This window comes from Thermobia domestica, chromosome 2, assembly GCF_964235325.1.
Source record: "Thermobia domestica chromosome 2, izTheDome1.hap1.1, whole genome shotgun sequence".
Taxonomy (NCBI): Eukaryota; Metazoa; Arthropoda; class Insecta; order Zygentoma; family Lepismatidae; genus Thermobia; species Thermobia domestica.
Genome location: NC_137455.1, coordinates 353,235,323 through 353,259,815, shown reverse-complemented (window position 1 = coordinate 353,259,815; position 24,493 = coordinate 353,235,323). Strand labels below are relative to the sequence as shown.

General features: G+C 35.7%; 1 protein-coding gene across 3 annotated transcripts in view; it reads left to right on the top strand.

Annotated features, from left to right (window-relative positions):
* The window catches only part of LOC145678779 (uncharacterized), a 160,528-nt gene that overhangs the window by 42,055 nt on the left and 93,980 nt on the right, over positions 1-24,493 (top strand). For all 3 annotated transcript variants that reach the window (XM_081749281.1, XM_081749280.1, XM_081749282.1), the window contains exon 2: positions 10,227-10,713. In XM_081749281.1, the coding sequence (XP_081605407.1) occupies positions 10,616-10,713 (98 nt within the window). In that variant the 5' untranslated portion in view covers positions 10,227-10,615. The remainder of the gene's footprint in view (positions 1-10,226; positions 10,714-24,493) is intronic.

The following is a 24,493-nucleotide window of genomic DNA, read 5'->3' as shown; positions in this document are numbered from 1 at the left end:
TATATAAATAATAGCTTAAGCAGTGGAGGATCTAGAAGGTAGAAACTGAGAGACAGCCAGAACCCAGACTATGATAGGTATATCATGAGTTAACTATAAACTTTCAAAAATATATAAATAATAGCTTAAGCAGTGGAGGATCTAGAAGGTAGAAACTGAGAGACAGCCAGAACCCAGACTATGATAGGTATATCATGAGTTTACTATAAACTTTCAAAAATATATAAATAATAGCTTAAGCAGTGGAGGATCTAGAAGGTAGAAACTGAGAGACAGCCAGAACCCAGACTATGATAGGTATATCATGAGTTTACTATAAACTTTCAAAAATATATAAATAATAGCTTAAGCAGTGGAGGATCTAGAAGGTAGAAACTGAGAGACAGCCAGAACCCAGACTATGATAGGTATATCATGAGTTTACTATAAACTTTCAAAAATATATAAATAATAGCTTAAGCAGTGGAGGATCTAGAAGGTAGAAACTGAGAGACAGCCAGAACCCAGACTATGATAGGTATATCATGAGTTAACTATAAACTTTCAAAAATATATAAATAATAGCTTAAGCAGTGGAGGATCTAGAAGGTAGAAACTGAGAGACAGCCAGAACCCAGACTATGATAGGTATATCATGAGTTTACTATAAACTTTCAAAAATATATAAATAATAGTTTAAGCAGTGGAGGATCTAGAAGGTAGAAACTGAGAGACAGCCAGAACCCAGACTATGATAGGTATATCATGAGTTTACTATAAACTTTCAAAAATATATAAATAAAAGCTTAAGCAGTGGAGGATCTAGAAGGTAGAAACTGAGAGACAGCCAGAACCCAGACTATGATAGGTATATCATGAGTTAACTATAAACTTTCAAAAATATATAAATAATAGCTTAAGCAGTGGAGGATCTAGAAGGTAGAAACTGAGAGACAGCCAGAACCCAGACTATGATAGGTATATCATGAGTTAACTATAAACTTTCAAAAATATATAAATAATAGCTTAAGCAGTGGAGGATCTAGAAGGTAGAAACTGAGAGACAGCCAGAACCCAGACTATGATAGGTATATCATGAGTTTACTATAAACTTTCAAAAATATATAAATAATAGCTTAAGCAGTGGAGGATCTAGAAGGTAGAAACTGAGAGACAGCCAGAACCCAGACTATGATAGGTATATCATGAGTTTACTATAAACTTTCAAAAATATATAAATAATAGCTTAAGCAGAGGAGGATCTAGAAGGTAGAAACTGAGAGACAGCCAGAACCCAGACTATGATAGGTATATCATGAGTTAACTATAAACTTTCAAAAATATATAAATAATAGCTTAAGCAGAGGAGGATCTAGAAGGTAGAAACTGAGAGACAGCCAGAACCCAGACTATTATAGGTATATCATGAGTTTACTATAAACTTTCAAAAATATATAAATAATAGCTTAAGCAGAGGAGGATCTAGAAGGTAGAAACTGAGAGACAGCCAGAACCCAGACTATGATAGGTATATCATGAGTTTACTATAAACTTTCAAAAATATATAAATAATAGCTTAAGCAGTGGAGGATCTAGAAGGTAGAAACTGAGAGACAGCCAGAACCCAGACTATGATAGGTATATCATGAGTTTACTATAAACTTTCAAAAATATATAAATAATAGCTTAAGCAGTGGAGGATCTAGAAGGTAGAAACTGAGAGACAGCCAGAATCCAGACTATGATAGGTATATCATAAGTTAACTATAAACTTTCAAAAATATATAAATAATAGCTTAAATTATTTTTGTCATTCAAAAACCTGGGGTGGGTCTAGACCCCACGGTCCCGGCCTAGGTCCGTCACTCGTAAATGTACCTGATATATTTTGATCTTCATCGCATTACAAAATCGTTACATCTGATTTTGTTTCGTAATGCAGTGTTTCCCAACCGGTGAGTCGCAGTCCTATAGGGCGTGTCGAGAACTTTTTTTTAAATTTAAAAATCACAAAGCACTTATTAAATGACTGTAGGTCCTACCACTTAAAATCAATTTTGAGACAGATTGTACCATTCAACTTCTCCAGTAGCAGTAACAACACACAGAAATAGTCACTGTACTCCATAGAAACTTTTAGTCCTGCAATACTACAGTTTATATTAATATTAATAATAAAAATCAAGTAAGTGTGACGCAATGTCATAGGCCTTCAGAAAAATGTGTTGTCAGTCCAAGAAAGGTTGGGAACCATAGATCTAGTGGAGTCTTGGACAGTTTATATATATATACTAACAGTGGCGGATCCAGGATATGATCAAGGGAGGGGCTAAACCATAGTTTGCCGCTTTATCCAGTGTAAAGCAGGATTGAAGCCCATTTTATCCAGCGTATACCTGAGCGTCAAGGGGAGCTATAGCCACTATAGCCCTCCCATTGGATCCGCACCTGTGACACTTAAATCGTTGCTGAAGAATAATTGATGTATAAGAGTAACTAACATTTGTCTGCAGTGTAGTAATACTGTAAATGCACAAAAGAAAACATTACGAAAAAATAGAGGAAAAGATCTGAACGTATGCGGAGAAGTGTGGAGAATAATTAAGTGGGGGGAAAGAAATTATGAGAACCAGTGGAGTGGTGAAAGGGGTTCTGGATTTCGCAAGCACAATGCAAGTATTTTAACTAAAGTTCTTACAAAGAAACTATTATTATTATTATTATTATTATTATTATTTTTATTATTATTATTATTATTATTATTATTATTATTATTATTATTATTATTATTAAGTATTCTTCCTGATTTTTCCTTTAAGCTACGGTCTGGAAAGCTTTCTTCTACGTTTCTCGTTAGTGGTACCACGTATACACACACACACATATGCACGCGCACATATATAAATACACCTGGAGTGAAACTATAAGTTCCCGTATTCTCACGCCTGTAGCTAATAATAATAATAATAATAATAATAATAATAATAATAATAATAATAATAATAATAATAATAATAATAATATAACTAGGTATACAATAATTGCAAAATTGCAGCGACCTTTATTGATTATTCCGTCCTTTCTTTAGCTTGCTTGGAGCTCTAGGAGATACCTAACCCAAAACTCCTAGCTTACTCGAGCTTTAGGCTTCCTCACTACTCACTTAGCTTGCTTGGAGCTCTGTTCGGATTCCTAACCTCAGTCATCTAGCTTGTGTGGAGCTCTGTGACTCTTAATCCTCCCTCTGCTTGCGTGGAGTATTGGGGATCTTAAATCCACTCCACCTAGCTTGCTCGGAGCTGCTTAGAGATCTTTCACTAGGCTGTTCAGGCTTTGGAATACCATATTATAGCCATGTATTAGAGAATTGTGCAATATAGTGAATTTTGTAATATACTGTTTATGAGGGATTTTGTAATTTAAGTCGGTAGTGCGAAAAACGATTCCGTACTATACATTTCTCTACCTATACATGCACAAGCAGAATTTCGCAATGTACTTTACAAAATAACGAAAATGAATTGAAGCGCTTGGAGGATAAAGATGGTATGTAACAAATTGAATATGATTGGAAAATTGATTTTCACAACTTTGTCCGTTAACATACCACCTTCATCGTTTCTAAATATCTGTACTAGGACGAGGACTCACCAAATAATGTGTTAGGTAGCATGAAATGAAATCTTTAGTTTTACGTCCCACGGTAATGCCGGTTAGGCTAAAGGAGACGGTGATTATGAGAAATGAATGAAAATGGTGGAATGAAGAAAGTGGGAGGAAACGGGAGAACCCCGAGAAGACTCACGAGCACGGTTTTTATCCACCACAAAGTCCACATGGCGCAAGCTGGGATCGAACCAGGGACCCAAAGCACCGAAGGTGAACGCTCTACCACTGAGCCACCGCGCCCCTTAGGTAGCATGAGTAGCATATAACACGTGCATGAACAGCCAGAATGCAACATTTCGAAAAATGTAACATAACACCTTTATCCTCCAAGCGCTTCAATTACATTGATTTCGCAACTTCGGAGTCACACTTGCTTAAATTGATGGACATTACACTACACTTGTATTTCTTCAAGATCTTCAACTTTATTAGACCACGTTCCACCACCTTTTAGTAAGAGACGTGTGATCACTATTTCATAAGAGAGATATATTTCTGAATTAACTGTAAATGTACTGTATGATATCGTTTAATTATCTGTTTATAAATTACCAGCTTCTTTATTTAATATATATTATTTATTTTATTACCTCAAGAACGTTACCCACTTTAAGGGAAACTGAGTAATTATGAAAATTGGAAACTGCACTGTCATCACCTAAAATATTTTCTGATTTTCTTCTTCTGAAATTTATTGTGTGTGTGTAATTAATTACCCAAGCAATTACTGTATATTCGTGATGTCTTCCTAGATTCTTCTGTTTTTGAGCTAATATGTGCAAGAAGTTTAGTACTTCTTATTTTATATCACAATAAAATTTAACATTTCATTTATTTATTACAGCACCAGATAGATACAAAGAATGTAAATAATCCTAAAGTAAAACTATGACATACTTTGTTTAAAGCTTCTGCATCATGTAATGTAATTAATTTTATTCTTTTTCTTAGTACTATGTGTGGAATTTATTAGTGAAATTAATTGTGTTTTGTTTTCAATACTGGAGGAGGATAAAAATGATAAGACCACGAAATAAATGTATAAATCAAAACGAATCACGTGGCGTAACAGCCCTTTGTAAGTCTAAACCTCTCCAACGCCATCTGTTAGTGACCGACTGATCTGCCATTCTAGTGATTCAGGATGCAAAATTGAGCTGAGCAAGTGAATCCCGTTTCCTACTTTTATCATTGAAAGTTTCCACAATGTAGCTCAAGCTGTTTGTGTAGTTTCTGAGGTTTTTATGAAAATGAAATGAAATCTTCGAGTTTTACGCCCCACACTTATGCCGGCTAGGCTAAAAGCGAGAGTGGTGATGAGAAATGAATGCAATGGTGGAGTGGATAAAGTGAGAGGTAACGGGGGAACCCCGAGAAAACCCACGAACATAGTGTTTGTTCACCACAAAGCCACTTAGCTCGAACTGGGATCGAACCAGGGACCCCACGCACCAGAGGTGAACACTCTACCACTGAGCCACCGTGCCTCCATGGAATGAAAGAGTGTAGATGTACTCAATGACTTAAGTCTCAACGCATGAGACACTTTTCCGACTACTGTTCTTCTAAACCATGATTGAACATCTCTGTTTAAAATCATCTCGACCGGGAAAGAGAGCTGTTCGTGGCTAAGTAGTTAGTCTAAGCACATTTGTCATGGGATACACGGGTTCGATACCCGGTGGGAGCATATGTGGTTCAGATCCAATGAAAGTGAAAAAGGAACTTTAGGCACTTTTGGATATTCCGAGTTCGATTCCCGGCGGGAGCTCATGTGGTTCGGATTCCACGTTAATCAGTAGGTTCACGTCTCATATATCCTGGCTGCTGTATCTGACGTTAAACTTAAAATCAACTCAACTCAAATCAACTTTTGTATATTGTTATTTGTAATTGTCATAATAGCAATAGAAATTACTACTTGGCTTTCGAGACACAGCCTGTGCATTTTTTGAAAAGCTGAATACTGGAAAAAGTTTATTTGAATCACTTCTATATCAATTATTATACCTACATGTAGGTATGAAAAAATTGAATGTAGTTATGTGTGTGTGATCATCACGATCAAACGTCAAAGCCAAATGAAATGACTTTTCGTATACCGGTATAGTTAGGCTCCAATTCCAACGGATTTATCATATTGCTTTCATTATAATACATATCCTAAGGGAGGAGTTGGGGTCCGAATTCTTGCGAAAAATTGAGTATCTCACGAGTGGGTCATGGTGGGTAGTGGGTCATAGTCAGGGCCGGCGCTAGCAATTTTGCCGCCCTGGGCGGTGCTTTCACATGCCGCTCCTTTAATCCGCAAACCTTATTTTGACAGATGACGTTCAAGTGTCATTTAAAAACATGTATAAAATTGAAAAGTAAACAAAGAAAATGCACTACCTTTCTGGAATGCTTACATAATATTTAAACGACTTTATACCGGTACTGACACAATATTCAGTATGCTCGATTTCGCTGTATATCTGTAATATACAGCAGCGCATACAGAAAATAAAATTAAAAAAATATACTTTAGTCATGACTAAGAATTTTAATTTTTAGGCTTATTTTATATCAAAAGGCGTTTTGATAGAGTATGGAGCAAGAAGATAATTAGTAAATCAGATATTACGGTAAATCTAAGTGATTAGCCTAAGCCTTATAATGCACTAAAACACAATATAGATACATACATTTAACATACCTTAATTGAAAGAAACTTTTCTTGCTTTGATATAAGCAAATTCCTTTATCACATTCGCGTAGTCCAATGTTTTAGCCAATTTGTGTTCTATTGATATCATCGCTAGACAACTCAAGCGTGTTTCAGATATGGAAGAACGTAGATAGTTTTTAATAAGCTTAAGTTTCGAAAAACGTCTTTCTCCACTTGCCAGTGTTACCGGTAAGGTTAACAAAATTCTAAGTGGAACACTGACATTGGGAGCAAAGTTATGTTCATTAATTATTTTTAAAGTCTCTTTTGGTGAACTTTTAGGCTTAATTATAACGGATAACACTTTCAGTTCGTCTTTCAAATCACTGGGGTTAATATCTTTCTATTCTTCGTTTGTTAAAATGCTAGCAAGTTTAGTACACTTTTCAGACAAAAATTCACGTGGCATATCTTTAAAATTACTTATATCGTAAAAGTAAATCGAAATACTCGTCGTGATATTTAAGTTGTTCAAACCTTTCTCTTATAGCTAAGCGTTAGACCTTTGTAATAAAAATCGATCTTGTATCTTGTTTGTGGATCTTCAATAGCTTCATCCTCTGCCTCGAACTGAAACTGTCTCTTCTTCTTTCGACTTAGAGCTTGCACTGTATTACACATCCGTAGATCATCCATATCTAATGCTGATGCCAACTCTGTCGCATCAACTGAGTAAGTTTGAAACTTTGCATCATTTCTTCTCTCCAAGTACCCAGATATATTTTCAAAAAATCCTAGTGCATCCAACTCATGAGAATAAATGCTTTGAAGATTTTTGCTCAATGTTTATGTGGAGTAAAAAGTCATATCAGACAACGAGCGAGTAAAGGAAAAGAAAGTAACGCAGCTGGTTTGCTATACACAGAGCATCGTGGGTGACCGTTCTATCTGTTCTATTGTCATTACTTATTTGAAGTAAGGCATCATAGACTTCCCCTATTTGATAACTGAGTCAGAGCATCAATTCGGCTCTCCCACCTTGTGGTGGTTAATGATATTAAAGTGAGACTGCTAATATGTTCCTTTAGTATGGCCCAATGTTGAACTGACGCAGAAAAAAAGTCACAAACTTTTTTTAGCTATGCAAAAAATGAAACATTTCTCAAGAAAAAATATGCTGTACGATTTACTATATTAGGAATGAACAATTTGTAAATTGGTCAAAAACTCGCTGTTAGAACCTAAATGTCTCTAGATGCTACAGGCTAGAAAGGCCTGCCTCAAGTGGGAGTGTACCTTTTGCATACTTGGAGCGGAGCGTTAGAACACTACTGAATAGAAAAAAATATAAAAAGACACCTTGTAATCTTATGCACTCTAGCTCAAAATCTTGTCTACGCCGCTGCAAGGGAAATATTGAACGAGATACCTGTGGCTAGTAGTTTGATAATTGAAAATGAGGAGCAATGCTCTGAATTTTCTGAATGAGTATTTTCTTGAATGTGAGTGAAGTAAGTTCAATTACATTCTTAGGTGAACACAATTTTATTTTTCCATGTGAGCCTATTAGGAAGCATTATATTTTGATAGTATTTTTTTCTTTTTCAAATTTTGCCGCCCATTATACTTACCGCCCTGGGCGGTGGCACGGCTCGACCCCCCTCGCGCCGGCCCTGGTCATAGTGGATCACAGTGGGTAGTAGGTCAAGTTTTCGTTGATCTAGGACATCTCTGGCGGGAGGATAGCGGGTGAAATTGCCCTGTGGATTTTGGTACGATGTTCAGTTCTTGGAAGTATGTATCAAGAGATACTAATTTGCTTACTTACATACTATAGTCTTTAATATACTTCTATTATATAATAGTATTATAGTTTATTTAGTGCAGTTAATAAGGATATGTGCGTAAATAACTCTAGTATTAAATAATGTATTAGGATTAGGGATAGATTTCTGGGCTTTTGGCATCTATGGCCATGTTAGCCAGTTACGTTATGATGGATGACTTCCCTCGGAGATCACACTATCCGAGAAAAGGGAAGGAAGAAAGGATTGGGGAAGGAAGGAATCAATCTGGGTCCTGCATGTTAGGTACCATCCTGGCATTTCCTGGTGTGAATGGGGATAACCAATGGTCAAAGTGAGACGGTATGCCGTGATATGTCATACCGTCTCTGGTTTTTCGGTGCTCAAGACATACCGTCACTGAAGAGAGTAGATGCTAAATACCTTTAATAAATCCATTTTTATACACAGTAATTGACGAGTAGCTTTGCACGTAAAAAGATTTTATTTCGTATGTAGAAATAATTTCTAAGTTGACAACACCGATATTTTTTGTTATTTTTCCCTACCTTTTGTTTTTAAAATGAGGTGTCTTCGAAGTTCATCTAGTTTATATTTTCATGTGCCATATTCAATTGTTTCTTTCGTATGTATGTGTATGTCTTCTTGTCTTAATTCATATAAACGTCGTGTTTTGAGCATGGGCAAATTTAAGGGTTGTCAGCTGTGGGAGCGGATCTTCCGGGGATTTGCAATACCCCTCATTCGAGTGGGGTCTGGGAGTTTTCCCGCAGGAAATTGTTAATATAACAACTCGGTTTCTGAGCATTTTCGTGTATGATTTTCTATAATACAACATAAGGGGATTAAAAAAAAAATCAGAAAGTTGTTGGTGAGGAATCAAAGTGTCTCCATGTCTTTCCCGTAACTAAAGAGACGCTCTCCAGTGGTTTTCAGTCATTATGTAAATAGAAATGCAATCATTTAGGCAACATACCCTCACTGTATTTCACCATTTAGATAGACGGTATGTCGAGTCAAAATCGTAAGAAAACATACCGCCTTTGCTTTTTTTTTTTTCAGTTCGAACACTGGGGATAACCTAGGAAAACATCACCCAGATGGCTGCCGTGAAGAAACTTTTATACTTTGTCGACCGAGTGTCCCACATGGAATCGAACCCGTGTCACCGAGCGACCAGTAGATAAGTAGACAACTACGCTTTACAAACTAAAATATTGCGGCTGTTAGTCCATTATGTAGGGCCTATCTGTTGAGAATTTTACCATCGTAGTGGTAATTACACTGCTTCTACAGTAGTTCAAGTTCTTTTTATTATTATTATTATTATTATTATTATTATTATTATTATTATTATTATTATTATTATTATTATTATTATTATTACTATTATTTAACTAATGTTGATTTTGTTTGAAGTGCTTTCTCTCTCTCTCTCTCTCTCTCTCTCTCTCTCTCTCTCTCTCTCTTTCTTTCTTTCTTTCTTTCTTTCTTCCTGTTTTCCAGTTTAGAGACCTCTGCAAGTATCCTTTCACTGAATCACTTCTTTACTGTACAACTAGTAAAAGACAATACTTTCTCTAAACGGGAGAAATAACCTGTAATTTGAGCGACTAAACATCGTTGGGAGTTGTAGTGCAACTAAGATATAATAATATTTATTCATACTACTTTGATTACATAAGGGCAACCAAGTGTGAACAATCTAAAGTAGAACAAAAGGAGGGAGTAAAGAAATGTAATAGCTAAGCTATGGTCATTTTAGCTCACATAATATTTTGTGACTTTTTTTTTTTTCGCTGCTGTCCATGTGACACAATATCCCTTCGCACAAGCACGCTATCTTTTGTTGACTACCTGACTGAATTGCCCTTGTCGTGTTTTGGTGACTTATTTTTAGGAAGCTTTTGTCGTGTAGTGAGTGGAACTAGAGGTTACTATATTTTTTTTCTTTCTTTTCCAAGAGATAGAGCGAGAGAGAGAAAATATCTGTGGAATGTTGTGATTTGTGAACAAAATATATATATTAACACAATTTTCCTGCTTCTTGTGTGTGTGTGTGTAGCAGTGTTAAAACATAGTACGGAATAACGTCATTTATTCCTCTCTATTGTGTCTCTTCGCAGGTGATTGGTTCCTAGCGTCAAACAAGTTACCATTGGTTGATGCATTATCAAAGAATATTGGCAGAGATGCTGAGCGGCAGTGCATTATGCTGGGCAGAAATGTGTTCGATTGACAACTGTGATTTTACGCCGGCTTGGAGAACATAGCGATTTTTTACTACCTTTGAATATTTGGAAGTCTAGAATGGGGTCACTAAATTGTGTACCACCAGAATCAGTTTTACAAAGTGAAAAGTGATTTTTATATATATTTTTATATATCAAGTTAATTCAAAACAATTCTTGTGATATTTTTCTGTGAAATTGTGTTGGCAGTGACTCTTTTAAAATATATTATATATATAAAGGAAAACATTAATCTAAACTGCTCAAGACAATTGTTTAAAACAATGATCTCCCAGTGGAATATCTTCATCTTGTTCTGCGCATATGTGATACACGACGCTGGTGCACAAACACGAGACCATGTTTGTGAGAAATATGAAGAGTAAGTAACTATAATTTATTTGTTTGCAGGAATGTCCACAGCGGATTTTAGGGTGCACTTTGCATCCATCAGAATATTTAGGGAGACTTTTTTTTTTTTTTCATTGGAAATGGTACAATCAAACTGGAGAATTGTAAATTAAGGGGGAATGTAATTTTCGGAGCAGAATGATATAAATTTTGGTGGTTGCTCTCAAACCTTTGAGGTGGAGGGATGGGCACACCTGTTTGTTTGTAAGCGTACGTTAGAAAAAGAAACAAGTGTAGACAGTGATGATTTCAGGGCGGGCAGGCAGGGTTTGTGTCACCCGGGGCAAACAAGAAATTGGGCATCCCCAATTTATTATTTGTTTCTTTATTTTTTAGACGCCCCTCCACAAAAGCGCCCGGAGCACGTGCCCAGATTGTTCCCCCTAGTTTGCGGCCCTGTTTCAGGGTGTGTGTTACCCGTGGGAAATTTCGAACCTGACCCACAAAATCCTGCTCGGGGTCATATATATCCTATCCTGATCAATGTAGATTTACAGTATACGTAATACTACCACTTTTCAACTCCTCCCCCAATGCATTGAAATTCTCCGTGGAAAAAAACTTCTGAAATCATCACTGAGTGTGGGAATGAATACTGAGTGCGAAAATATTAATAGATTTAATTGAAATGAGGAAAAGAAGTTGGTTAGGATCAGTGGAGGCTCCTGAGGGAAATCACACCAGTAAAAAAATAAATTGTCACTGATTCAAACTAAGGGAAGATCACTTACCTATTATAATGTCCTAGTTCTTGCATACAACAATTCGGGCATTAAGTAATATTTTTGACTCGTAGCCTGTAGCAATAAAAGTTTAACTTTTAGTAATGAAACTTCTCTCAAGAGTCGTCGCTGCTTATGGCTATTGGTTGAGAACGTATATTCTGAACAATGTGATACAAGATACGCCACAAAGAAAAAGAGACAAAGATAAGGGGTGCGTATGGCACAAGGGCTTGGGCTACAATACCCCAAATTTATCATTCTACCCCAAGTTTAACATTCTCCCTCACAAGTTTACCATTCTTACCCAACTTTGACATTCTCCCTCACAAATTTACCATTCTGCCTCAAATTTAACTTTCTCCTTCACAAATTTACCATTCTCTCCCAACTTTAACATTCTCCCTTACAAGTTTATCATTCTGCCCCAAATTTCACATTATCCCTCATAAATTTACCATTCTTCCTCACAAATTTACCATTCTCTCCCAAATTTATCATTCTCCCTTACAAGTGTATCATTCTGCCCCAAATTTCACATTATCCCTCACAAATTTACCATTCTCCCCCAAATTAACATTCTCCCTCTCATATTTACCATTCTACCCAAATTTAGCACTTTTCCTTATAAATTTACCATTCTCCCTTAAATTTAATATTTTCCCTCACAAATTTACCATTCTCCGCTAAATTTAACATTCTTCCTCACAAATTGATCATTATCCCTCAAATTCATTAACATTCTCCATTCTCCATTATAAATTTACCTTTCTCCCTCACGAATTTAGCACATACTCTCTCACAAATTTACCATTCTCCCGCAAATTTAAAATTCTTCCTCACAAAATTTACCTTTCTCTAGTTAGATTGAAATATTTTCAATGAAAAATTGTGCCCATAAATATTCTAATGGGCGCAACTTGCATCGTAAAACATGCCTGTGGGTATCCTCTGGAAAAAACTAGAATTGGTGGATGGTAATAAAAAATAGATTATTCATATTTTAAGAGGAACGTGTTATATGAGTGAGAATATATATTGCATGTAAGCAGAGGCATGCCAATGATGGTTGTTGTTGATGATAACGATAACATATAGGAGCCAACCATAAAGGAGTATGGCAAGACAGACGTATTTTAGTTGAATGATGTGTGGTCAGAAGCAGTGATGGTACGGATCGCTGTACTATGAATCACTTGGGTCACTTAGGTTACGACTCTTGTCCAATTTCGTTTCTCAGACCCGGCGACTCTGGAGCATTAGTTCACTGCAATAGAGTAATTCGGGGGAAAATGCGCATATTAAGCTATTTATTAGTACTGCTGGAAAGAGAAAAGGACAAGCCAGGTAAAAATTACGGTGAATAAACTTCGATCCTTCCTTTATTATAATATATGCACCAGTGATATACACATGTAGCATAGACTAAGTAATAGTGATTCATAGACAAGTATATAAAGTGTGCATTTTACCAGAATGTTGGGGAAAGATGCACATATACGGGGAATAAGCACACATGTACGGCACAGAGTATGAATACGAACGTACATTAAGAAATTGGAGCAGAGAAATATCTGTGCAATTGTATAATAAGTGCATAAGAGAAGGAATATATATATAGTAAACAAAAGAAAGTATATGGACAGCTGATAAGTAAAATGTGGCGAAATTGCAATCATTAAGGATAAAAGCAAAAAGCTTTGATAATGTTACTCGTGTTGTTTATCTAGAAATCCTTGACTTTCTTCGTTTTGTTGAATATACCTATGTCTAACATGAGCACACATATTGTGTTATGTGGCAGGGATATAGAAATGTCTTATCGTGAAAATGATTTACATGCATTGTTGAACCATGTGTTCACAACAAGAATAGGCAAATTGTTCGTAGTGCAAAGTCAGAAGATTGACGTACAATACATCATTGCTAACACGTGCCACAAGTAAACAACATACTGTTTTCCGGAGATCCTGTAACACATTTTTCATGGCACCATTGGAGATATTGCGCACACCGATCCCAGCCACCTAAACGAACAGAATCTGGAGAAAAGTAATAACGACGGCAAACACCACAATAGTTGTTTGGATCAGTCGTGGCACTACTGGAATGGGCTGCACATGAGCCATCTGCAGAGCGATTAGGTTGATGTATCGTCTGCACTCCCAACTTTGAACCTTTCTTTACTTGAAACCGTTCAGGTTTCTTGAGCTTCTTCGGGACGAGTGAAGCAAGATGACCTGCATATGTCAGCGCTTGTGCATTTCGTGGAGATATTCGACGTGCACCGTCTCTGGATGGAACTGGACATGTCAGCAAAACGTCTCATCTCATGTTCAGATGAAGCAGAAGAGATGTACTCTGGTGAAGTAACCAAACTTTCTGCTGTTGGAGGTTGAGTGAGTCTTGGTTCATGTTCAATCTGTGCTAAGTCTGTAGAATAAAAGAATATAAAAGAGTTAATACCTGAACTACCGACTAAGCACATGAAGAGAAGGCAGCATAATGTTCTGTTGGACTGGCCATGATACTTTACTTAATAAATATTTCCGTTTTTAATAGAAAGCAGTGAATAAAATTCTTCACGCTAACAGAAGAAACCTCCATTCTTACGCAAACAATACCTTACATTGAAAACTTTGTTGGGTCTGTAAATATTACGGACAATACAAAGATTAACACAACAAAAACTTTTGCTACCAAATTACAATAAATGAAATAAATATCATAACTTAAACTCTATTTCTAACATCAAGATCTTACTAAATGTCGATATTGCTGAAACATACGAAACTAGATATCGAAAAGATGGAAGTGTAAAATATTGTTTCATACATATTGGATAGGCAACCAAGAGTGCCGTATCGTAATGTATTGGAGGTTTGGTTTATAATCTTGATTCTTCTTTAATCTAGGTCGGTTTAGCATCGAGAAGGTCATGGATTCGAACCCATCGGCATACCATACTGTCTGCTTTTCCAGGGTTTTTCTTACTTTAGGCAGATGTCGGGATGATATATTGTAAATTAGCTATGATCGACGTTCTTCCCAAATCAGTCCCTTCGTTGTTGTTAGTGGAAAATAGCTCGGGTTTTCATCTGCACTTTTGCGTGAAATAAGATACACACATATTTACTGTGATGTACCTCATCTTTTATTCCCCCTGGCGTCTAAGCTTGGTGATTTTTTAATCTGACTCACCACAATAATTAACTTACAACTCTCTCATTTCCATTTTATTGATATAAATTACTTATTAGGCTTATTTATTTTCATATTATGTGAACGGATGTTACACTCTGGTCTACAAGTTCAAAGTTATCAATTGTGTTTGATTTTTTTCACACAAGCCTTTTTCTTATGTGACTGAAATTATATATTAACCTACCAGGTACCCAGGCTACGTTCAATGTATAATTTAATACTTTGTAATTTTGTTCACATCACACTGTTGGGGCAATTTACGCATATGCGAATTTTACCCGTACATGGGTCTGTGCATTTTCCCCCAAAACATAAACAAACATTGTGGTTACTGACACTGACACACTGATCTTGTCACACCCATGAGCGCGACAGCGTTTCACAAGCCGGTCTTTGTACTTGACGCGCATGCCTATTGATTGTCACAACTAGACACAGATTTCTTCTAGTAATCGTTTGTACCACATCCTAATGTTATAATAAACACTACTGAAATACACCAATAACACTTGAAAGCCTACTTACCATCCAATTTGTCTTATTTTCCTGCAACAACTCCTTTATACCTCTCCCTTCAACATAACACTCACCATGTTAATCAATATTGCCAATTCAGGATTAAACATAGTACTGCGCATATTCCCCGAATGTGCATTTTCCCCGTAAATACTATATTACAGTGAACTAACAATGATATGATATATACCATTGTTACATTTCCAAATCAAGGTACTATGTCTTGAATATTTTAAATATAATTTTATTCCTAAAAAATCACATCCTAAAAATAAAAGACAGTATAATTTTGAACACAGACTGTACAAAAATATTAAAGGGAAACCCTGTTCGTGCTCAACGGCATCTCTTATATTTTACATGAGAAGTTTTGAAAGTTCACACAGTTAAATTCTGACAATACCTCAAAAGAGAAACCTATACCGTTTCTTTTCTGTGATTTTTACGCATTTACAGAGCTTTCTCGTAGTTAAGCGGTTAGCATACGCGCTTTTGGGGCGTGGGACACCCGAGTTCGATTTACGGCGGGAACTAATGTGGTTCGGATCTCAAGTTAAGTCGAAGGTCCACGTCTCATATAGCCTCGCTGCTTAAACAGGCGCTAAACTGAAAATAACATCAAATCAAATGTTTTGATTAACCTTGTCGTTATCTTGCAGTGCAATGCTTCAGATGTTTACATTGACGCACAGGACACGAGAGAAAGAAAATAATAGATTTAATAAAAAAGAGAGAGAGAGACAAGAAGAAAAAATACTCTAGAATTACATTAGCAGCCTTCTTTCCATGTGTATGACAATGTTCGTCGACTCCGAGTCACGAGTCTGTCCGGTTCATACTGGGTCTCGAAGTTGTTTACGAAGTCGGGTCACGAACTTCGTGACCCTTATCTTGTCATCTAATATTATTGGTACTTATGTCACTTAAGACTAGTGTTCCCCACCTCTTAATTTAGTACACTATTTACAAGATTTTTCAGTAACACTACAGCAGGTTACTGTCAAATATAATGTCAGTGGATCGTTCTAAAATTACAAGATTATCATATTGGATAATAAAACAATAGTAATTGATTTTAAAAGAACAATAATATACAATAACAAGAGTAATCGTTTACAAACTATGTTTCTCGTTATACATATTACTGAATTTTAATAATGATTGATTTGTAATACATTTGATACATTTGCCGGCATTTGATTGTAGTTTTATTGAAAACATCATGCACATAATATAATAAACTAAGAGATAGTGAACTCTAGTGTAGAGAGTCTGAAATAGCGAGAATGAAAGCCAATCTATTTGACCACTCATAAGTTAATTCAAATACACATGTGCAGTGTATTTGACTAGCCATTTGATGTTGAATTGATGTGATTAAATGGTGAATCAACAACAAAAGTTCTGCTCTTACATCAGATGATCAAGTCCAGTCCGGTTACACGAAATCGCTGTTAATTGGTTGACGATTACGTAAATATCACGAATGTCACCAATCAGCTTAGCAACCCCGAAAACTATAAATTTGACACAATAGACATGTTACCGTATTTTTCACGCCCCTGTAATTCCTCATGACGGTGCACTTGAACGGAGTCTGGAGTGGTACTATTCATCTCAGCCCCTAAAATTATGAATTTGATACTAATACCTGGCATTTCGGATATTTATCATATCTTTTATGCATACATTTTGATTCCCCGTTATTACCCCGTACCGAAATTCGTAAAAAGGGCTTCGTAGACAATTAGTTTGAAACTTAAATATATATGTATTGAAAATAATAATAAATATATAATAAGTTATGAAAATTGGATATTTAAGGGTCTTCACTACATCGAAATTAAATTACCGCTTATTTCAGTTTTTCTGTAATAATTTCAAAACAAATTTGACTCTAATAACTAACATCATGATTTTGTTAGTACATGATATATATTTAGTTTTCTCACAATTTATTTTTAATAAGTTATTTTTATGCCATGTACTAACATTTAAATCTTTCTACAGTAAATAGTTATCATACTCACTATGTACTATTCAAAATAATTTCAAATCATCGGCTTATAATAAAATATTTGAGTATTTTTTTTCCCCAGACATCATTTATAAATAGGGAAAAAAGAAAGGGTCCCAGAGGAGATCCCTGAGGTATGCCATTCTTTATACAACAATGACTAAAGGTTACTTGACCAATTTTTATTCTGAATTGACTGTTTGCAAGGTAGCTCACAAACCAGCGAATGTATATACAAAGGAGATAGGGCTATGTTCGTTAATTGATTATGCTTTATGGAATCAATCGGTATGCAAAATCGGTAAAATGTACAAGTTTTGTTACAACTGATTTCCCTGTATAGAACCCATGTTGAAATACATTTAATTTATTTTTTGCATTAATATATATATATATATATATATATATATATATATATATATATATATATATATATATATATATATATATATATATATATATGTGTGTGTGTGTGTGTGTGTGTGTGTGTGTGTCTATTATAATTTCAAACAGCTTGCAAAATGCATCGACTAATGTTATTGACCTGTATTTTTTTAAAAATATATATCTCTATAATTGCCTGTTCTGTATACTGATACAATGTATCCTTTTTTCCATATTGAAAGAAGCTCACTACTTCTCAGGGCAGAAAGAAGCTGAGCCTCGACAGAGAGTTGCTAATTTGATTTGATTTTAGTTTTACCATCCCTTTCAGCAGCGAGACTATATGAGATGTGGACTTGTATCCGAACTACATGAGCTAGCGTCGGGAATCGAACCCGTGTCCTCCACCCCAAAGGCGCGTACGTTAACCATTTAGCCACAAAAGAGTTCTAGAGTTACTAAGAAACTATTAGTTGCTAGCTGCAGAACGTGTTATCATAAACCCATTCCCAATGTAGTCCCACATATATCATTCACATTGTCTTTTTTTGGAGGGACGGTGATAATAAATTTGGGTTCGATTTTTTTCTTTTTGTTTGCATGCTTTGAAAGGTGTCCTCAAACAGCAATATTTAGATGTCTAAAGATCGTTCTAAGATTCATTCCAGCAGCCGCTAGTGATGATAAAAATAGAGATTTTCAACCATAGGGTTACGACCCATAGGGGGCTGCAAGAGGAATTCATGGGGATCGAGAACGAAAGTGAAAACATGTAAATGAGATTATTATATATTAACAGAAGAAACGTTTTTAAAGAATATTTTTTAACTTTTTATTTCGATACACGTATTTTTGCTGTCCATATATATTGTCAAATACAAATAAAACAAAATTTTAAACTAATCAAGAATCGGTTTTTAGGGATGGTACCGAGACCGAGACCGAGACGGCCTTTTATCTACCGAGACGAGACCGAGACCGAGACGGAGCTCTATAAATCGAGTCGAGACCGAGACGAGACTTAGGTCAGTCTCGAAAGTCTCGGTCTCGACTCGAATATTGATATAGATAATTTTTAAGATTGACCTTTACTCAAAATTTCTTTCGTTGCTGTATTAGGTAATATGGGAACGGTTGACTAATGTTCAGTGGCGTATTTAGGGGATAGCTATCGGACTGAAGCCTCTCCCAAAATAGATTTGTGATCATTTTTTCGCATTGCACGTACAACACAAATATTTCTTACTCGTTCTTAAGCCTCTCCCGAAACAAAATCCACTGCTGATGTGCGTAGTCATCTCTGTCTCTCTCTCCGTCTCTCAACACACACACACACACACACACACACACATATATATATATATATATATATATATATATATATATATATATATATACCAGCGGACCCAGGATATGATTGAGGGAGGGGCTAAACCATAGTTTGACATTTTATCCAGAGTAAAGAAAGAAGTAGGATTGAAGCCCATTTTATACAGTGTATAGCTGAGCGTCAAGGGGAGGTATAATCCCTTTAACAATCCCCTTGGATCCTCGCCTGTATATCATATCTAGTATAAGTAAAAGGAAGAGTTTGTTTGTCTGTGTGTCTGCGTGCCTGTCTTTCTGATTGCCTGTGTGCGGCCTGGGTACCAAACGAGAGTCCAAGAGTTACAAAATTTGGGTGACAAGTATCATGTCCCAGGCCTCAGATTAAGAAGAAGCGTTTTAAATTTATTTATTTATTTATTTATTTTGAATCAGGAGAGGCGTTTACCGGGACATGTAAAAGTAGTAGAAAATGACCGATATTAGTGTCGAATACATAGTTTTCGCAGTCGTTGAGATCAATGATGATACTTCCATTAGCGACGACTTTCAAAGTCAGCTACCAGTGCATGCGGGCCGTGATTCACTTGCGGGGGAGGGGAGTAATGAGACGTAAAAATAATACAAAATGACCAATATTAGTGTCAAATAGTTTTCGTGTTTTCTGAGATCAATGGTGAAATTCCGATCGCATTAACCTCCAAATTCACCCCATTCAGCTGCGGGCCGGAGTTCACAGGCGGGATACAGAGACATGTAAAAGTAATCGAAAATGACGACCGATATTAGTGTCAAATGTATAGTTTTAGCGGTCGCTGAGATCAATGGTGTCACTTCCATTAGCGATGACTTTCAAATTCAGCTACCAGTGCATGCGGGCCGGGGTTCACATGCTGGGGAGGGGGTACCGAGACATGTAAAAATAATACAAAATGACCGATATTAGTGTCAAATATATAGTTTTCGCGGTTGCTGAGATAGTGATACTCCCACAGGCCTTGACTTCCAAATACTGATCGCATGCGAAAAATGGGTATTTCATCTAGTTATATATAATAGTCATATATATTAAAAATGCTGAATTTTTTTAACATGCTGTGTGAAATATGGAAGGGGAAATTCTTCTAGTTACTCTGCAATACTAGCAATGTTGCCAACGCAACATAAAGTTGTAATTTCCCAAATTGCACTACGTTTGATATAACATATTTCTGTTCAGTTAATTTAATTTAGTGCGTGGGTTTTCTCGGGGTTCTCCCGTTTCCTACCACTTTCTTCATTCCACCATTTCATTCATCTCTCATCATCACAGTCTCTTTTAGCCTAACCGGCATAACCGTGGGACGTAAAACTCAAAAATTTCATTTCATTTTTTAATTGAGAAAAATTTCATCTTTCAGCAGCGAGGTTATATGAGACTGAACCTACTGATTAACGTTGAATCTAAACCACATGAGCTCCCGCCGGGAATCTAACCCGCGTCTCTCACGCCATAGGCTAACTGCTTAGCCACGAAAGAGCTCTACATATTTCTAATTTAGATATTAAATTAAACCACAAAAGCACATATATTATTCAGTGCAACAAAGGACAATACACATCATTAACATCAACATTTTGAGATCTCTAATAACTCAAATGGCAGGAACATTGTAACATTAGTGTCCAGTAGTTTTAATTACAACAACTCGCAGTTACATTATTTTAAGCAGTGTTGCGAACTTAAATAAATTGCTAAATATTATTATAAATATAGTGCAAATAACGTAGCTAAAGTGCAAAATATTTTAAAATTACTCGTAATTTGTTTTATGGTGCAAGAATGTTTTCAAAACACGATGTTTTTCATAGCCTTTGGCCTACTTATAATGTTAATGTCAAAGTTTTCGTTCCAGCAATACATGTAAAAGCAAATTGTAACTGAAATTAAACGTAACTAACTTTTCAGTAGCACTAGTTGTTCTCCCTAAGCCTTAGGCCTGGAGTATTTTTTAGATTAAAACACTGCTTTATTAAAATTTTAATTACACCCTAACTGCATTTCATTTGTTATAGTTTGACCACCGACCACCTCAAACTCGATCCATACCATATAGCTATATGCAATTATTCAAAGAATTACAGTTAGTAATACACATTGTGTTGATTTTTGGTTTGTTTTGTTTTAGTTTAACGTCTTACGATTATGCTAGGGCGGCTAAAGGAGACGTGGAGTTACTGATCATAGTGGAATCCGAAAAACTTCGGTCGTTGAACTAGAGATGCAAAAAAGCCGGCTTTTTTGAATCGATGGTTTTTTTCACATAAAAAGCCGGCTTTTTTGGGAAAAAAACGAGAATTTTGGAAATTTTGGCTTTTTTCAACCTCATGATTTTTCTATCTAAATAGCTTTCTTATAGTATATTCTATAGTTAGATAAGAATTCCATGACCTGAATGTCATATTTCGCTCTGAAATTCACCATCAAGATGGATGGAGCACATGTTTTACGAATTAAAGCTAACATGAAGAATGTAGTATTTGAGGGTAATTTTAGAGGCTATTTAACTTTATTTTAACTTTTGAGTTATCGACATCTTTTTTCTTCTCTAGTTTGTCATCCGTGTTTCATTTCTAAGAGCTTTTAGTACTCTAGCTTCTAGCGCAAAAGTTAAACTTGCCCGTTTTTCTATTTATCCGTCAAAGCGTACGTTTTTCAATATATCCGTCAAACCGTACTTCCACATTTCTGTTATACTGTAGCTGTGAAGTGATTTAGCATTACTTTTCCGGACACAACCTTGAATACCAATTTATACAAATAATCAGTAGCGGATTTAGAAAAGTACTTTAGGAGGGGTTTTTCTGATTGTTTCGTTTCCTAAAAAGTCCTAATTTTATTTGGGAAGTGCTTGAAGTTTATGAGTACAGGCATAACTAATATTTCGCTTCGTTTATATGTTTAGCAATAATCTTCCGGATACAACTTTAAAAATCATTTTATACTGAGAATCAGTGGCGGATTTAGAAAAGTATTTTGGGAAGGGTTTCTTACTAATGTTTAGTTTTTTTAAACATTCGTAATTTTTATTTGACGGGAGCTTAAAGTTTATGAGTAAAGGCATAAATAATAGATATTTCGTTTGTTGCAGACATTCCGTAACTTTGGGGAACGGGCTTCAGTCCGAAAGACCGCCCCCCTAACCTTCGCAAAACCGTCACTGCTGGTAATTAGTAATAATAACGATTTAAAAACAATAAAAAAGGAAGTCGCCCAACTCACAGTACACGCATTATTTCTACATTCACAGATGGAATGAAGAAAAGCTTTGTCAGAATGGTCGAATGCTGGTTGAATTCCGGACTTCCCGATAGAAGCGCAAAAGCCAACCACTCAGTCATGTTTGCTGTGCAGTTGTATTTAGCTTAACTTAAATATATTCCGTAGTATTTTTTGGGGTGGGGGTGGGGGGAGTTCCGTAATGATATGTTGAATCCCTCTTGTTAAAAATTCAGAAAACTTGAGGATTGGGTAAACTGTGATGGTGGTTCTATAAAACTTAACTGTAGAATTTCAAGAATATACAGAACCAAAAGCTCTAGATGTTCAGCCTTTAAGTGTATCATATAAATCTAAGTATTTCTCTTATGTTTTATTTTAATTTTATTTTGTTTCAAAAAGAGGGTATGGAATATTTTGAAGTAAAAATACTACATACTATTTTGCTAGTTATTTGTGTATTCTTTAAAAAGAAGTGTTTACTTTTAGGGTTGGCTGGTTAACACCAACTTTTTTTTTAGTAACTGGTTTAAACCACAAAAATAAAAAGAATGAAAAATGCGAATCGTGTGAACTTCATGGTGACGTTTCCAGATATCAAACCACCTGCAATAGTTTTATTTCCCTTTCACCTTTTAATCAAGGTGTCCCATGTTCAATTCTCGGTCGAACCACAACCCTTCTTTCATGCGTAACCCAAGTAGCGGTTCGGATGTCAGTTTAAGCGAAAGTCTTCTCCTTGATAACCTCGGTATTTCGTAAGGATGTTAAGCCTAAATATATGAAACAAACCAAATTGTATATTTCTGCATGCCTAAATGCGTGTTGTTTTATAAAGAAGCCAATATCGCTTAAATATATTGATAGAAATTGGCAAAATTTATCGATTGCCTACGTAGCTTCCAACATTAGCTTGGATTGGACTTTCAATGATATCTACGTACCGGTACTAAATTTGTAATTTAATACCTCAGTTTTAGCGTACTGATTATGGTACGTTGACCTTTAAATTTTACATGCAAAGCAATAACAGGATTTCCCCGTTATTGTCTTACATTTCAAGTAATGACAGGATTTTCCCAATGGCTAGGGCGGGAGATTCTCAACTTAAGAAATTTACTGACCGCACTTCTTTAAGCTTATGGGGGTTCTTCCGGCATAACCCCGCTGTTGCATAATAACATCAAGGCGAAAAAAACTTATTTCTGTGAATATGTAATATAAATACATAAAGCAAAAAATCAAAGTCAAAAAAGCCTGGTTTAAACCAAAAAAGCCTGGTTTAAAACATACCCCAAAAAAAGGGTTTTCGGCATTTTCAAAAACAACCACGGTTCTTGCCAACTCTGCTTACTTTTGTATATAGGAGGTTAAAAAATTCTTATTACATACATTGGTTAATCCTGTGGAATTCATAATGTAAATATGTTGAAGAAAAATTGTTTGAAATATTTTTTCGAAATTCATAGTTTATTTTCGATGTTTTATATTATTATCAGCATCAACCACTAATTAAATGATTTTTTGTGTTATAGAGAAGCGATACAAAGTCTGTTTTATCAATTTAAAGCAGTATTTTGAAAAAAGCCCAAAATTTCCCAAGCAAAAAAGCAAAGCAGAAAAAACCGAGTTTTTTTTCAAAAAAGCCGTTTTTTTTCCGAGCCCTTGCATCTCTACGTTGAACATTACCGCCACCTGGAATCGAACTCGTTACCATACGAACCAAATCAAGCGTACTAGCCATTACAGCAAATGGGGGTTCTTACATTGTGTTGATTTAAATAATTGAGTCAGTGTTGCCAGATCCGAAGATCAAAAAGTAGCGTGTCTGTGCTCCAAAAGTAGAGGATATGAACTATTTGTAGCCCAAATATATAGAAATGAATTGTTTGGCAACTAATGACTGGTACTAATGAAATAATGTTTAAAATAGACCGGCAAATGTGATGGGCAAATTGCAAGACGAAATTATGATCGATAGACGAAAATAATTTTAGATTGGATACCACGTGACAAAAACAGCCTAGGAAATGTCCGCATACAAGAAAGTGTGGCAAAATCAGGAACCACTGGGGAGTAACCTGGAAAAGAATTACCCAAGATAGATAGTTGTAGAGAAAACTTGGGAAGACTTCATCCAGTAGTGGACTGATAATGCTCGATTATGATGATGGTGATGATTTTATATCGAGACCTCAGAGGTAAACTAAACCAAGTCATAATTTCGTAATTTTACAGGAGAAGCGAAAAACCGGTTCCTTTACTAAGATCTATAATACTGTTTTTCAAACTATACTAAGTAGTTAGAGTAGAGGGGGGCAAG